Below are 14,104 nucleotides of genomic sequence, written 5' to 3'. Positions count from 1 at the left end.
TAATCAGGGAAAAACTTGGGTTACAATGCTGTTTTGGTGCCTGTGTTTTTAGCTCAATTTATCTTACATCAAATAAACTCAATTACATATCAACCACTGGTTATATGGTCAGTGAAAAACATAAAAAATTAATACATGTTCTCTTTTGAACACTCCTTATGAATCCACTTTGTTGTCTTGTGACTTTTTAAAACTTTTATAGGCACAAATCATTTTTTTGACAACTGTTGTTGCTTTAACTTAAAAAAAAGTGTTTGTGCTGCCTTAACATTTTAAGTTTAGTCAGTTTGAAATCTTGTACTGAGTGGCAGCTTATTTGAATTGACTAAACTTAAAATTTAAAGAATTACTTTTTTAAGCTGAAACTATTTAACCTAGCATGAAAAGAAGGTTTAAACATATTAAATATCTGTATCCTCCCAGATTCTGTCCTGTCACACCTCAGAGGTCCTGACATTCTCAACAGTATAGAAACATTAAAATATAATTTTTGGTATTTTTGTATTCAAAAATGTTGTTTCCGCCACTCAATGGAATTTTTTTTTATCTTGCAATTCTGACGAAACTCGCAACTGTGAGAAAAAAGTCTGAATCGCATGATAAAAAATTCTGCAAGTTTCTATCTTGCAATTCAGACTTATTTTTCAAAATTCAGAGTTTTTATTTCACAATTCTGACTTTTCTCACAAATGCAAGTTTCTATCTCGCAATTCTGACTTTTTTACTTGAAATTGTGAGTTTCATCTTGCAATTATGACTTTTTTTCTCAGAATTGCGTGTTATAAACTCAAACTTGCGAGGTAAAAACTTGCATTTCTGACTTTTTCGCAATTGCGAGTTTTATCTCACAATTCTGATTTTTTTACTTGAAATTGTGAGTTTCATCTTGCAATTATGACTTTTTTTCTCAGAATTGCGTGTTATAAACTCAAACTTGCGAGGTCAGAATAGCAAGATAAAAACTTGCAATTCTGACTTTTTCACAATTGCGAGTTTTTATCTCGCAATTCTGACTTTGCTCTCACAAATGCAAGTTCCTGTCTTGCAATTTTGCAATTTTTTTTTGAAATTGGAAGTTTATATATTGCAATTCAGACTTTTGTCTTACAATTGTCAGTAACAGTTTCGTCTTGCAATTATGACTTTTTTTCTCACAAAAGCAAGTTTTTCTCTCGCAATTCTGACTTTTTTTCTCACAATTGTGAGTTTCGTCTTGCAATTAACACTTTTTGTCTCAGAATTGTTATAAACTCACACTTGCAAGTTATTTAGTCAGAATAGCAGGATATAAACTCACAATTGTAAAAATAACTTTTTTCGCAATTGCAAGTTTTTCTTGCAATTCTGACTTTATCTCGCAATCCATCATCTTTTTTCGTCTTGTTTTTTTCTTAGAATTGTAAGTTATAAACACACTCGCGAGTTATAAAGTCAGAATAATGGCATATAAACTCGCAATTGTAAGAAATAAATTCAGAATTGCAAGACAAAAACGGACTTTTTTCTCACAATTGTGAGTTTCGTCATGCAATTAACACTTTTTGTCTCAGAATTGCATTATAAATGTACACTTGCGAGTTATAAAGTCAGAATAGCAGGATATAAACTCGCAATTGTGAGAAATAAATTCAGAATTGCGATTGCAGTTCTGATTTTTTTCTCGCAACTCAATTCGCAAGAATTGCGTGATATAATAGCAGGATCAGAATTGCAAGATAAAAACTCGCAATTCTGACCTTTTCTCACAATTGCTTGTTATAACTTGTTATAAACTCACTTGCGAGTTATAAAGTCAGAATAGCAAGATATAAACTCAGTCTGAATCGCATGATAAAAGCTTGCAATTGACTTTTTCTCTTACAAATGCAAGTTTGTATCTCACAATTCTGACTTATTTCTCACAATTGTGAGTTTATATCTCACAATTCTGACTTGCAAGTTATAAAGTCAGAATAGAGGGATATAAATTCACAGTTGTGAGAAATAAAGTCAGAATTGCAAGATAAAAACTGGCAATTTTGACTGTTTTTTTGCAAATGCAAGTTTGTATCTCACAATTCTGACTTTTTCCTTGCAATTGTGAGTTTATATCACACAATACTGACTTTATAACTTGTAACTGTGAGTTTATATCACGCAATCGCGAGAAAAAAAGTCTTGTGAGATAAAAAAGTCACAATTACCATTTAACATTTTTTATTCAGTGGTGGAAACTGGCTTCTATTTCTATTTAAAGTAGATTAGTCACCAAAAAAAAAAAAAAAAAAAAAATACATTGTTTGATAGTTTCAAGGACTTTCTGGTTGTTATACATTCAAGGCTGTGGGCACCCATAATGCCTTCTGTCAAAACCTGCTCTACTGTACATACAGTGAGAGTCATAAACACTGAGTCACACACGTTTAGAAAAACAACACAAGCTCTACACAGGACGTGGATTCGTACAGGTCCCACAGCTGCACCAGTCAGCTGCTCTGTCAGAGGGCAAGATCATGCAAAAATGGTGCACAGATCACAACTGAAACAGATTGTTTTGCGTGAACAAAACTGGGTCTGCAGGTGCTGAAACCACCAGAACTATAGTTCTCGAATGCACCAAAGTCTGCACGTAGCCAAATGTCAAGTACGCTAACCAACATCACCGTTTAAGCAGTCAACAAAATAGCAGATGGTGCTGCCATCCTGATCTTCTGAGAACATCTTTTCCTTAATTACCTCCGAATGCTCCAACAGGCAGCTTGGTGATTATGGGCCAACCGCTAAGCTTTATAAGGAAACGCCTGTGTTGGTTCTAGAGCACTGAGATGAACACCTTCAATTGCCCGTGTCTTGAGTGGGTGGTAACGCTCTTTATTTTGTTAAGTATGTGTTAAGTCTAGGTGCTTCAGGAGAAGTTGATCTGTAGAATAAGACAAAGCATTATGGATATGCAAGGTCTTGGGGGAAGGGTTGGATGAGTGGGGGGTGGGGAGAAGATTCTCTGAAGCCCAGCAGGTGTGTTTCTGTTTTGGTGAAACAGTAGAAGGTCCCGCTCCTGCTGTCATACAAGCAGTCTTGGGAAAATCTGAACTATGGCCTAATTGTGGCGTAGCAAGTTATGGGACCAGTCACAAGATAAAGCGCAGATTTTCTTATAATACAGCCATATGACGTGTCTTGTGCAAGACCAATATAAAAATAACCCAGCTTGTCACGTATATAACATTCAGACTGATTTAAACAGTTTTTAGCATTCCATGGAAGTCAACAACAAATTGCACAGCTAAATCGAACTGTTGCAACTCATAATTGCGTCACATATTTACTGGGAGTACACTTCTAAGGCAGCCAGCACCCAAAACCTGACCTGATGTGACCTTGTGACACATACTACTTCCAATTTGTAGAGAATTAATGTCAGAATACTGATGAAAACAAGTTCCTAGCCCTTACTAAGATATCAATTGAAAACACAAGGGTGAAAACAACAGCTTTGCAGAAATATCCAGCTGCTCAACTCTTGAGAGAGAGCGAGAGAGAAAGAGACAGAGAGCGAGGGGTCACTTTGGAGCTAAATAAACAAGGTAGATAGTGAAGTGTTTCTGTAACTGGGTTGGAGGGGGTTGGGGTGGCTGGGACAGAGTCTGATCTTCTCATTGGAAAGCAGGGCAAAGTGTCTGAGGGACAAACACACTCGTACATATGCTGTAGCACACTGTATATGATCTTCTAAGACAGTGATAAAAAAGGCAGCTGTTTGCTGCTCTCTGTATTACTACAATGTGATATACACTACTGTTCAAAAGGTTAGGGTTGGAAAAAAATAAAAAGATTAAAAGAATGCTCACTAAAAGCTGCATTTTTTATTAAAAATACAGTGAAACACTAAAATATTATAAATGTGTGTAATATTTTGAAATATTATTGCAATTTAGAATACCTGTATATATTTAATGTATTTAAAAAAGCAAATTATTCCTATGATGGCAAATCTGAATTTTCAGCAGCCATTACTCTGGTCTTAAGCACATACTCTTTCAGAAATCATTCTAATATGCTGATTTGCTTTCTTCTTATTATTATTATTAATGTTGAAAACAGCTGTTCTGCTTAATATTTTTCTAGAAACCATTTTTTCAGGATTCTTTGATGAACTTAAAGTTTAAAAGAACAGCATATTGCCACATTATGAATGTCTTTACTGCAACATTTGACGTTTTTATTTTGCGTCTTGCGGCTGTTCAGAATTTAAATATCCAGGGAGTGCCGCTAAAGCCCAGACAGCATGTGTACGTCTGCAAGATGTCTGTTAAAGATCACTTGATCTTAAAAGCATCTGCTGTGTACAAACATCTGACATTTTAAATCATAAGCATCTTAAAGACATCTAATAGACGTCTATTTGACATCTGATGGGAAACGTCCTATAGACATATTGCAGATGAGCAAACACTCTAAAAAAAAAATGCGTCTTGCAGATGTAAATGCAGACGTCAAATAGATGTCTTTGAGATGTATGTGTGCTATCAGGAAGGTCATGTTGGAAATATCCCCTACACCAAACCCAACCCTAAACCGACCCGATACCCTGATCTGCATTTACATCTGCAAGACGTGTGTTTGCTCATCTGTAATACGTCTATAGGACGTTTTCTATCAGATGTCAAATAGACGTCTATTAGATGTCGTTATGATTTAGAATGTATGTAAAACTGATCTTACAGACGTCTGTGAGATGTTTGTACACAGCAGATGCTTTCCAGATCAAGTGATCTTTAACAGACATCTTGCAGACGTACACGTGCTATACGGGTAGTGTTAACAAAGTGATGTAAAACAAATTTGTTGATGCATCTAAGCTATTTTAACTTCCTTATGTAGATTTGTGGTTTTGTTGAACCACAGTTTCACCGGGTTCGTACCGGAGCTCTTCACCTCTTAAGTGCTAAATTAGAAAACTCATGCACATGAAGCTATTTATGTTCAAAAGCATCAGTTTTCAAATCACAAATTGTTTTGAAGTCATAACATAATATTCTGCAAGTAATTGTGTAATAATGAGGCTTTATTAATCAAAAGTCTGTAGCTATAAATCATACTGTGTGTGAACAGGAATAAAAGTTGTCAGAGTTTTACTGCTTCTAGTGGTTGATTTTTTCAGTTTTGCATAAATGTATATAGAGGCATGTATTTCCAATGAGCCAAGGTAGCAATGTAGATTTCCAAATTAAAAAAGCTATTTGAGAGCAAAAACTGAAAGACGGGATTTCAGATATTGACTGGATGTTGAAAAGTGGGTGTCACATTTCACAAAGAAGCCAGAACAAGTTACAACAATCCCTAGCTATTTAGCTATTGGTTACCAATATTGGCTGTCCAGTAGGCTGAAAGGACAGCAAAATTATTTTAGATGAAGGGCAAGTTCCTATATATTGATAAAAGTTTATGATGACAAACTTCTCTATGTCTTTGGTATAGTTTGCACTGGTGACTCAATTAGAATAAGACCAAGAATGTGAATTAAAAAATGAAAATTCTGTCATTAGTTACTCACTCACATGTCGTTCCAAACCTGTGAGACTTTCATTCATCTTTGGAACACAAATTAAGATATTTTTGATGAAATATGAGAGCTTTCTGACCCTGCATAGACAGCAAGACAACTGACACATTCAAGGCCCAAACAGGTAGTAAGGACATTGTTAAAATAGTCCATGTGACAACGTCGTTCAACGTTATGTTGTACTGTTATGAAGCTACAAGAATACTTTTTTAGCAAAAATAACTTTATTCAACAATTTCAACAGTTGAACCACTGATGTCACATGGACTATTTTGATGATGTCCTTACTATCTTTCTGGGCCTTGAACATGTCAGTTGCTTTGCTGTCTATGCAGGGTCAGAAAGATCTTGGAATTCATCATAAATATCTTAATTTGTGTTCAGGTTTACAGGTTGACAGAATTTTCATTTTTGGGTGAACTATCCCTTTAAGACATAAAAAGGTCAGTTAGAAGCCTACAGCTGCATCTCCACAACAAACAATAGTTCTTTAGAGAACATGTAAATGGGAATGAAACTAGCTTGATAAAACTGTCAGTTTTACACATACAATCTATAGTCTCGATATGTTATCAGCTGCATTTAGCCTCTTTTGAGTCCTCTAGCAGGCAGCTCTTGGTGGCAGTTGGCTGGCCCCTCCTCCAGCTTCTTGCCTCTTTGCTAATCAGGTGTGGGGGAGGACGAGCCCGCGGCCGACCAGACGCACACTGTACAAACAAGCCTGCAAAACTAGGTGTCTAAGCTGGACGCTAAACCACTAACTTCAGGGCTGTGGTGCTGACATCCATGGGCACGTCTAGTTGTTTAGGCTTAATCACATGTTTGAATTGTTTGTGTCAATAGCCATTAATCCTCCATGTCTACATGCGCACCTTCGTAAAGCTGTGCCATTGTAGGTAAATAAGCAGCTAACACAGCTGAGTTCTCAATGGACCGTGCATCAGCCTCGAGGAGCGGATGAGGTCTAATGCACAGGTAATTGTGAATATGTGCTGTGATTATTCTTACTGGAATATTGATTTAACCACAGCTGGTTTATACTATTAGGGAATCACAACACCTGACTCTAGATAAATATTATTAAAAACTGAGATCTTGTGGATCTTACACTTTGTGAGTATAAACAGCTTGGTGAAAGTCTTTGTATTGTATGCTTTATTTGGATCCCCATTAGCACTAGTCTGGACATGTTACGTCTTTTCTCTTTATAGAAAAAAAAAACTGAATGAAAATTCTTGACAAGATAAGCAACTCTTAAAACTACTACGAAAAAATGAAAGAAATAGTAAAAAAAGATGATCCATACTAACATGACTAATATTATAATCATACAAACACAGTTTTAAACTGTGCTTCCAGATGACCTTTGGTTTCCAGATAAACAGTGACAAGAAAGGAATAATGAAGAACTAGCTGGTCTTATTCAAGATGATCTTGTCACTCAGTTTTCTACAAGCTGAACTTTTTAGTTCATCTGTCAGTTTATACTTATCACAATAACTTATCTTTGACCTATAATGTGATGTGACTTCTGTCCCATGTTCTTAACATCGCAAAATTTATCTTTTAACACTTTAGAAGTGCAGCAAACTGTTGAAGGTGCGAACAGATTATCATACAAATTACACCCAAGGTCTTGGTAATAACACAAAACAAAGGCAGTGGAATTGAGATGTTAATTTGTCAAGAGATAATGCACTTTAGAGGTGTGAGGTTCTCCTCTGACCAGTGCTGACCTCTGAGTAAACAGAGAGCTATTGTGACAAAACAGAGAATGTTGATTCCCTGTTCTCTCAAACAGACAAGCCCAGTGTTGTTGTGTTCAGAGCAAGTGATCAGGATCCAGTTTGCTGTGTTACACCGTCTTCATCAAGATCATCAGAACCAAGAAGCTGCTCCGCTATTTATCTTGCGCTCTGCAACTTGCAATAAGTTGCACATGCAGCCCAGGCTTGCACCACCACCACTTCAGCCGGTGGCCCAGAATAGCACCAGCATTCCTTTCCCCTCCCCTCTCTCTCACCCAGCAAAGAAACGGCACAGCGGAGCAAGCGCTGGGTCACATGGACTGCCACAGAGCCGCCAGATCACACACACTCACACTAATGTATAAGCTCTCACAATGAGCAAAACAAAAACAGCTCTGAAGAACAACACGTAAGGACACATATTTAACTGGACAGATAAGCATTAGGATTAATAATCTACAAATGTTTTGTCTACAACCAGAGTGGATGTTTGTTATGTAGGTTTAGACACACAAAGTTATTGAAACATTCTATATCTATCTATCTATCATCTATCTATCTGTCTGTCTATCTATCTATCTATCGAATGAACGTCCGTCTACCTGTCCATCCATGCATCCATCCATCCATGCGTCCATCAATCTATCTATCTGTCCATCCGTCTATCTATCTGTCTATCTATCTATCTGTCATCCATTCATCTATCTATCTATCTGTCCGTCCATCTATCATCCATTCATCCATCTCTTTCTATCTATCTATCGACCGTCTGTCCGTCTATCTATCTATTATCCATCCATCTATCCATCTATCTATCTATCATCCATTCATCTATCTGTCCATCTATCTATCTGTCTATCTAGCTATCATCCATTCATCTATCTATCTATCTATCCGTCCATCTGTCCATCCATCTATCATCCATTCATCATCTATCTTTCTATCTATCGACTGTCTGTCCGTCTATCTATTATCCATCTATCTATCCATCTATCTATTCATCCGTCTATCCATCTATCTATCATCCATTCATCTATCTGTCCATCCGTCCGTCTATCTATCATCCATTCATCTATCTGTCCATCCGTCTATCCATCCATCTATCTATCTATCTATCATCCATTCATCTATCTATCTATCTATCCGTCCGTCCGTCCATCTATCATCCATTCATCATCTATCTTTCTATCTATCTATCGACTGTCTGTCCGTCTATCTATTATCCATCTATCCATCTATCTATCTGTCCGTCTATCCATCTATCTATCTATCATCGATTCATCTATCTGTCCATCCATCTATCCATCTATCTATTTATCATCCATTCATCTATCTATCTATCTATCCATCCGTCTGTATCTACCATCCATTCATCCATCTTTCCATCTTTCGATCTATCTTTCGACCATCCGTCTGTCCGTTTATCTATCTATCTATCTATCTATCTATCGTTGGTCTATCTATCTTTATATCTATCATCAATCCATCTATCCATCTATCTATAGACCGTCTGTCCGTCCACCTATCTATCTATCTATCTTTATATCTATCATCAATCCATCTATCCATCTATCTATCTATCAATCTATAGACCATCTGTCCGTCCACCTATCTATCTTTATATCTATCATCAATCCATCTATCCATCTATCTATCTATCAATCTATAGACCATCTGTCCGTCCACCTATCTATCTTTATATCTATCATCAATCCATCTATCCATCTATCTATCTATCTATCAATCTATAGACCGTCTGTCCGTCCACCTATCTATCTATCTATCTTTATATCTATCATCAATCCATCTATCCACCTATCTATCTATCTATCTGTCTGTCTATCTGTCTTGTACTTAAGCTGTACTTAACATCAGACAGATCAACTTCTTCGGCAGGGATTTCCTGTTCGCTTTAATTCAGAAACAGAAAAACAGACCCAAACTGTGGACAGAAATTGGCCAGTGTTTGACAGAAACCGCTAGGGGTTTCTATGCACACTGATATTAAGCAGCAGGGCCAATGGCAACAAAGGATAGAGAGCGAACGATGGCCCCACCTCTCCGTTTTTCTCATGTATATAAGCCCGTGGAGTTGACCCAGAAAACACACACTCTCTCTCTCTCTGTCGTTTGAAGATAGTGAGCAGCGCTCTTTTGTGCGTCGGTCCGCTGGAGTATGAAGCTTCACCTTGTGGAATATAAAGTGTAATTCTTAAGAGGCATTTAAACAGATAAAGCTCATTTGTCCTGCCGCGGCGGAGTAACTGAGCACAGGACACGGGGTAAGAGATTCAAAATGCTTGAGAAACTCACAGACTGCGTCTTAAAGCACAGCGTGCTGCCTATCTAGGCAGCATTTTAGGCGTCATAAGCGCGTACGGCATTTTACGCGCCTGTTATGCCCAAAATGCTCTCTACGTAGGCAGCTCACTAGGTTTTGAGACAGCGCCGATGTTTTAGGGCTCAGTGGCAGATCCATTGTTTGCTTCAATGCACGATGACTTTCTTTAGATTGATGTTGTGCATTATTTACATTTCCGTACGTAAAGTACAGGATTATGCTTAAAATGTGCGTTTAATGGTTTTTCCGTTTTAAACAAATTAACGGGTTTATTAAGAAGCATTTTTCAGTTATCCTTATTGTTTAGATACAGCGTTTAAAAATGCTTAGCATTTATTTAAATTAAAATTAGACAAAGCTTTGTGAAAGGTTTAGAACTGAGAATAAAACTCCACTCAATTTCAAAAGTGTTGTTTGGATGTGCATCATTAGGACTTAAGAGGTTGTACAGTGTTGAGTGGGCAGTCAGGTGGGCTGGATGGTGCAAAAAATAAAAACATCTCTCCTACCTGTCCAATGAGAGTGGAAATTAGTTTAGCCTTTGCTGAATGTTGCCAAAAAAACTGTTAGATTTCTTTGTGCATAAAAGAATTGCTTCTGTTGTCAATAGTCCAGTTCTAAATCTAATATCTTCTGTTTCATTGAAGGGAGATTCTATGGCAGAGCACATGATGATGCCAATGAACCACGGACAGGGTAACGGGGGTCTGCATGCCTACCGGATGGGCATGAATGGAGGCCTGCAGGCGGGCCCCCAGCAGCATGCGCCCCAGCCCGGCCTGAGAGCAATGCCCAATGGACAGATGATGCACTATGGAGCAGGGCCTCAGGGAAACATGGAGGCCGCCATGCGCCAGAGGGCCAACATGGTGGGCCCTATGAATGGACAGATGGGTCACCACCAAATGCAGTCAACTAACATGATGTTCAACAACCAGGGCCAGCAGCAGCAACATCACGTTCAGCAGCATCAACAGCACCACCACATGCACCAAGCGCAGCAGCAACAGCCTCCGCCGCAACAACAACAACAACAACAACAACAACAGTACATGAGCGGGGGTCTTACTTCCCAACAGCTCATGGCCAGCATGCACCTTCAGAAACTCAACACCCAGTACCACGGACACCCTCTGGGACACATGAACGGCAACCACATGGGAAACGGGGCGCAATTCCGCATGGGTCAGGCCCAGTTAAGCAACATGCAGCATATGGCCGGCCCAGCTCTGAGTCTCAATGGCATGGACGCCGATTTGATCGACGAAGAGGTTTTGACCTCGCTGGTCATGGAACTAGGACTGGACAGGGTGCAGGAACTCCCTGAACTCTTTCTGGGACAGAACGAGTTTGACTTTATCTCAGACTTTGTGAGCAAACAGCAGCCGAGCACCGTCAGCTGCTGAGACTGGAACGTATGGACGCTCGAAGGCGAGATGGGCAACAAAAGTTGATCTATTTTTATTGTGATCGCCATCACCAAGACGAGAGGTGATCAGATGCCTCTTTGCCCACAGAAACGGGTGGTCAAGCTCCTGTCAGGACTACAGTTCTGTTTCTGGCTGGATGAATGTAACAACACTTCAGAACTGTGAACTTGGTGCAATGTAAAGACACTCAAACGTTATTTGTCTTCAATGCAGTTTTACATTTAAAAATGTATTTATTTATTGCTTATCAGATGTATTAACATAGATCAAAAAGAGCAGTGACATTAAGAACCTGTGGTTTATGGGAAACTCCCAGAATGGTATTGCTGAATTGCTGATCGTTTAGACCCAGAACTTTGTTCATCTGACCCAAACTATAAGTCTGGTGTTTTGTTGGACGGTAATGTTTCAGCAAAACCAAACCACTGCTTGCTTACAATAGTGGTTAATGCCTGTCTTGATACAACTGGTCTGTCTAAGCTTTAGAATTGCCTTAAATCAAGTTGCTTTTATTTATTTGTCCCCCACCCCAACAGTCCAGGAGGGCTTAAACCTATGTGTGACTTGTAATAAAGATGGCCAAGTTTTAACTATGGCCTAATTTTTCATCAGTCTCTGATCTTATTTGTGGAAAAGGGGTGGAAGTTCTGAAAAACATGTATTCTGTCAAAAGCAAGCTTTAACTTTATCTGGTTAGTTATTTTATGTCATAAGTTTATTTCTTGAAATGGTTCAGATCTAAACACAAAACAGTTACTTCACTAGTTATCTACCATCAAAGTATATTCAAAAATTAAAATTCACCCTCCTGTTGTTCCAAACCATTATACATTTCTTTCTTTTGTGTTCTGCAGAAGAAAGTCATAAAGGTTTGGACCAGCATAAGGGCGAATAAACTGACTTCCATTTCATTTTGAAGGGTTAACTATTTCTTTTACCTGACATTAAACTGAAATGTGATTTTTAGAAATGATGGCTATGACTCCCTTAAAAGCTGTCGCTTAGACTAGCGACTGTTCTGAGAATCGTTGGTGCACCACAGCTTCCACTGACTAACCTTTCTTGGTTTAAAACAATGAACATGGTTGAATTGTGTTCCAACAGCTACTTTCTCCATTTGTGTGTGCTTATTAGCTCTTATATACAAGCCTGCTTGTAAAGCAAGAGCCTTTTACCTACTCTCAGATGTAATAAAGGCGTGTATGGGGGAGGTAGTGGAAACTGTCCAGGTTAATCTGTGCTTACCTTGACATTACAAGGCTTTATGTGAACCCTGGGCCTGTGTTTTTGTCCTGGGAATGGAGGGCAAAGTGTTGTCCATTTACGGACATGCTCTGGGGGAAGGGTGAAGATTGCAGTGACAAGCCGTTAACGCTCCACTGTCACTTCCTGTTCCTCCTCGGTGGAGGAAGGGCTTGAAGAAAGTCAATTGAGGTTACTTGGTAGTAGCACTTGAATTGGATTCCTCTCTGATTGCTCTGGTATCAAAACAAGCCTTAATAATACAAAATGAATGCCTGTGGAGGGTGAATGCCAGGAATTAACTAACGGACACATAGACGTCATAGTGTTTCACTGTTGGCTCCACCTTGTTTATTTTCAAAAAATATGTTTGTTAGTCTCTTGGCTGCTCTTGAGTTGAAATTGGTGCCCTTGTGAATCCATTTTGACTAGACTTGGGCCCGTAAGCGGCAAAAATAGAAGCTTAATGTTGTGATTGGGGATTAACCTGTGGTGTGTTTAAAATTCACATTCAGGATGCCTTCATGTCTATGATTTTTAATGTCTGACTGATTGATCTTCTAGATCTAGTCCTTTTTGTTTGGAGATTCTATTTATTTTGAGCAATAAAATATATATTTTTAAAATGAGATGAATCACTGAATCTAAAGGGTACTTTTTTGTTTCCCTTGTAAAGTGACTTTATTTCATTATGTTTAGTTTTATTAATATACATATACACACCCATTCAAAACTTTGGGGTCAGTAAGATTTAATACTTTTATTCAGCAAGTACTCATTAAATTAACAAAAAAAGCAAAGCAGCACATCTGTTTTCAACAATGAGAATAATAAATGTTTCCTGAGCATCAAATCATCACATAAGAATGATTTCTAAAGGATCATGTGACATTAAATGTCTGCTGAAAATGTACTATCACGGGAATAAATTATATTTTAACTTATATTACATTTGAAACTATTTTTGTTTCAAAGTGTAAATGTATTTTACAATATTACGTTTACTGCATTTTGTAGAATAAATATTTTATGTATTTTTATTTTTCTTAAGACTTAAAAACATGTATCAGAGGATGTTTAAAAGCATTTTGAAACTCTCTAAAATGCACCTGTTTCACAGAATGACCTGAATGTTTTGAAGCTAGGATTGTACATTAGTACACTGTAAACAAGTTGTAAGAGTGACATGTGCCAAGTGACATTTAATCCAACATTTATAGATAGAAACAGCTCAAAAGAATTTCGAGTGCACGGCTTTGAATTGAACTGTGGGGGATTTCAGTTCAAAGATGTATCAGTAATCTCTTCTCTGGGGAATTCAGCTTTCTTTGTGAACTTTGCAATTTTTAAACAGATAAACATAGGTGTGTGTGAACAACAGGGAGAGGGAAGGTGTGCTTGGCTATTTTCTTAGGCGATGGAACATGCAACTATTGTGTGAAGGAGAACACTATAATGTGAAACATCTTTGGGCGTCCTCAGCCGGGCCTAAGATGGCACCAATGATCCGCCTGTTAGATAGCAACTGGGTGTGACTGATTATTACTTTCAGCTCTTAGCTAATTATTTTGCAGTTTACAACAGTTTATCATAATTAACTTGTGTGAATACTTGGAGTACTAAAGCCTAGAATTACGCCATCATATATTTTCTCTTCGTCGAACTCTTGGTTTAAATCCACTTCTGAAGAACCAGACTAGACATACGCTAAGCAGGGTGTGACAGGAGACATCTACTGTTGACTGTTTTTTGCTGTCTCTCTCTCTGAGGCCACCCACAATAATCTCTAAACACACACACG

General features: G+C 38.1%; 1 protein-coding gene across 1 annotated transcript; it reads left to right on the top strand.

The window, feature by feature from the left end:
* Nucleotides 1–9,387: 9,387 nt before the first annotated feature.
* Nucleotides 9,388–11,669, top strand: cited4b (Cbp/p300-interacting transactivator, with Glu/Asp-rich carboxy-terminal domain, 4b). The gene is made up of 2 exons (XM_051131983.1): nt 9,388–9,572; nt 10,279–11,669. The coding sequence occupies exon 2, from the start codon at nt 10,288–10,290 to the stop codon at nt 11,035–11,037; it is 750 nt and encodes a 249-aa protein (XP_050987940.1). The 5' UTR covers nt 9,388–9,572; nt 10,279–10,287; the 3' UTR covers nt 11,038–11,669.
* The last annotated feature ends 2,435 nt before the right edge of the window (nt 11,670–14,104 follow it).

This window comes from Labeo rohita, chromosome 16 (genome assembly GCF_022985175.1).
Source record: "Labeo rohita strain BAU-BD-2019 chromosome 16, IGBB_LRoh.1.0, whole genome shotgun sequence".
In the NCBI taxonomy this organism is placed as follows: Eukaryota; Metazoa; Chordata; class Actinopteri; order Cypriniformes; family Cyprinidae; genus Labeo; species Labeo rohita.
The sequence above is the reverse complement of the archived record's forward strand: the minus strand, read 5'-3'. Positions and strand labels throughout refer to the sequence as shown.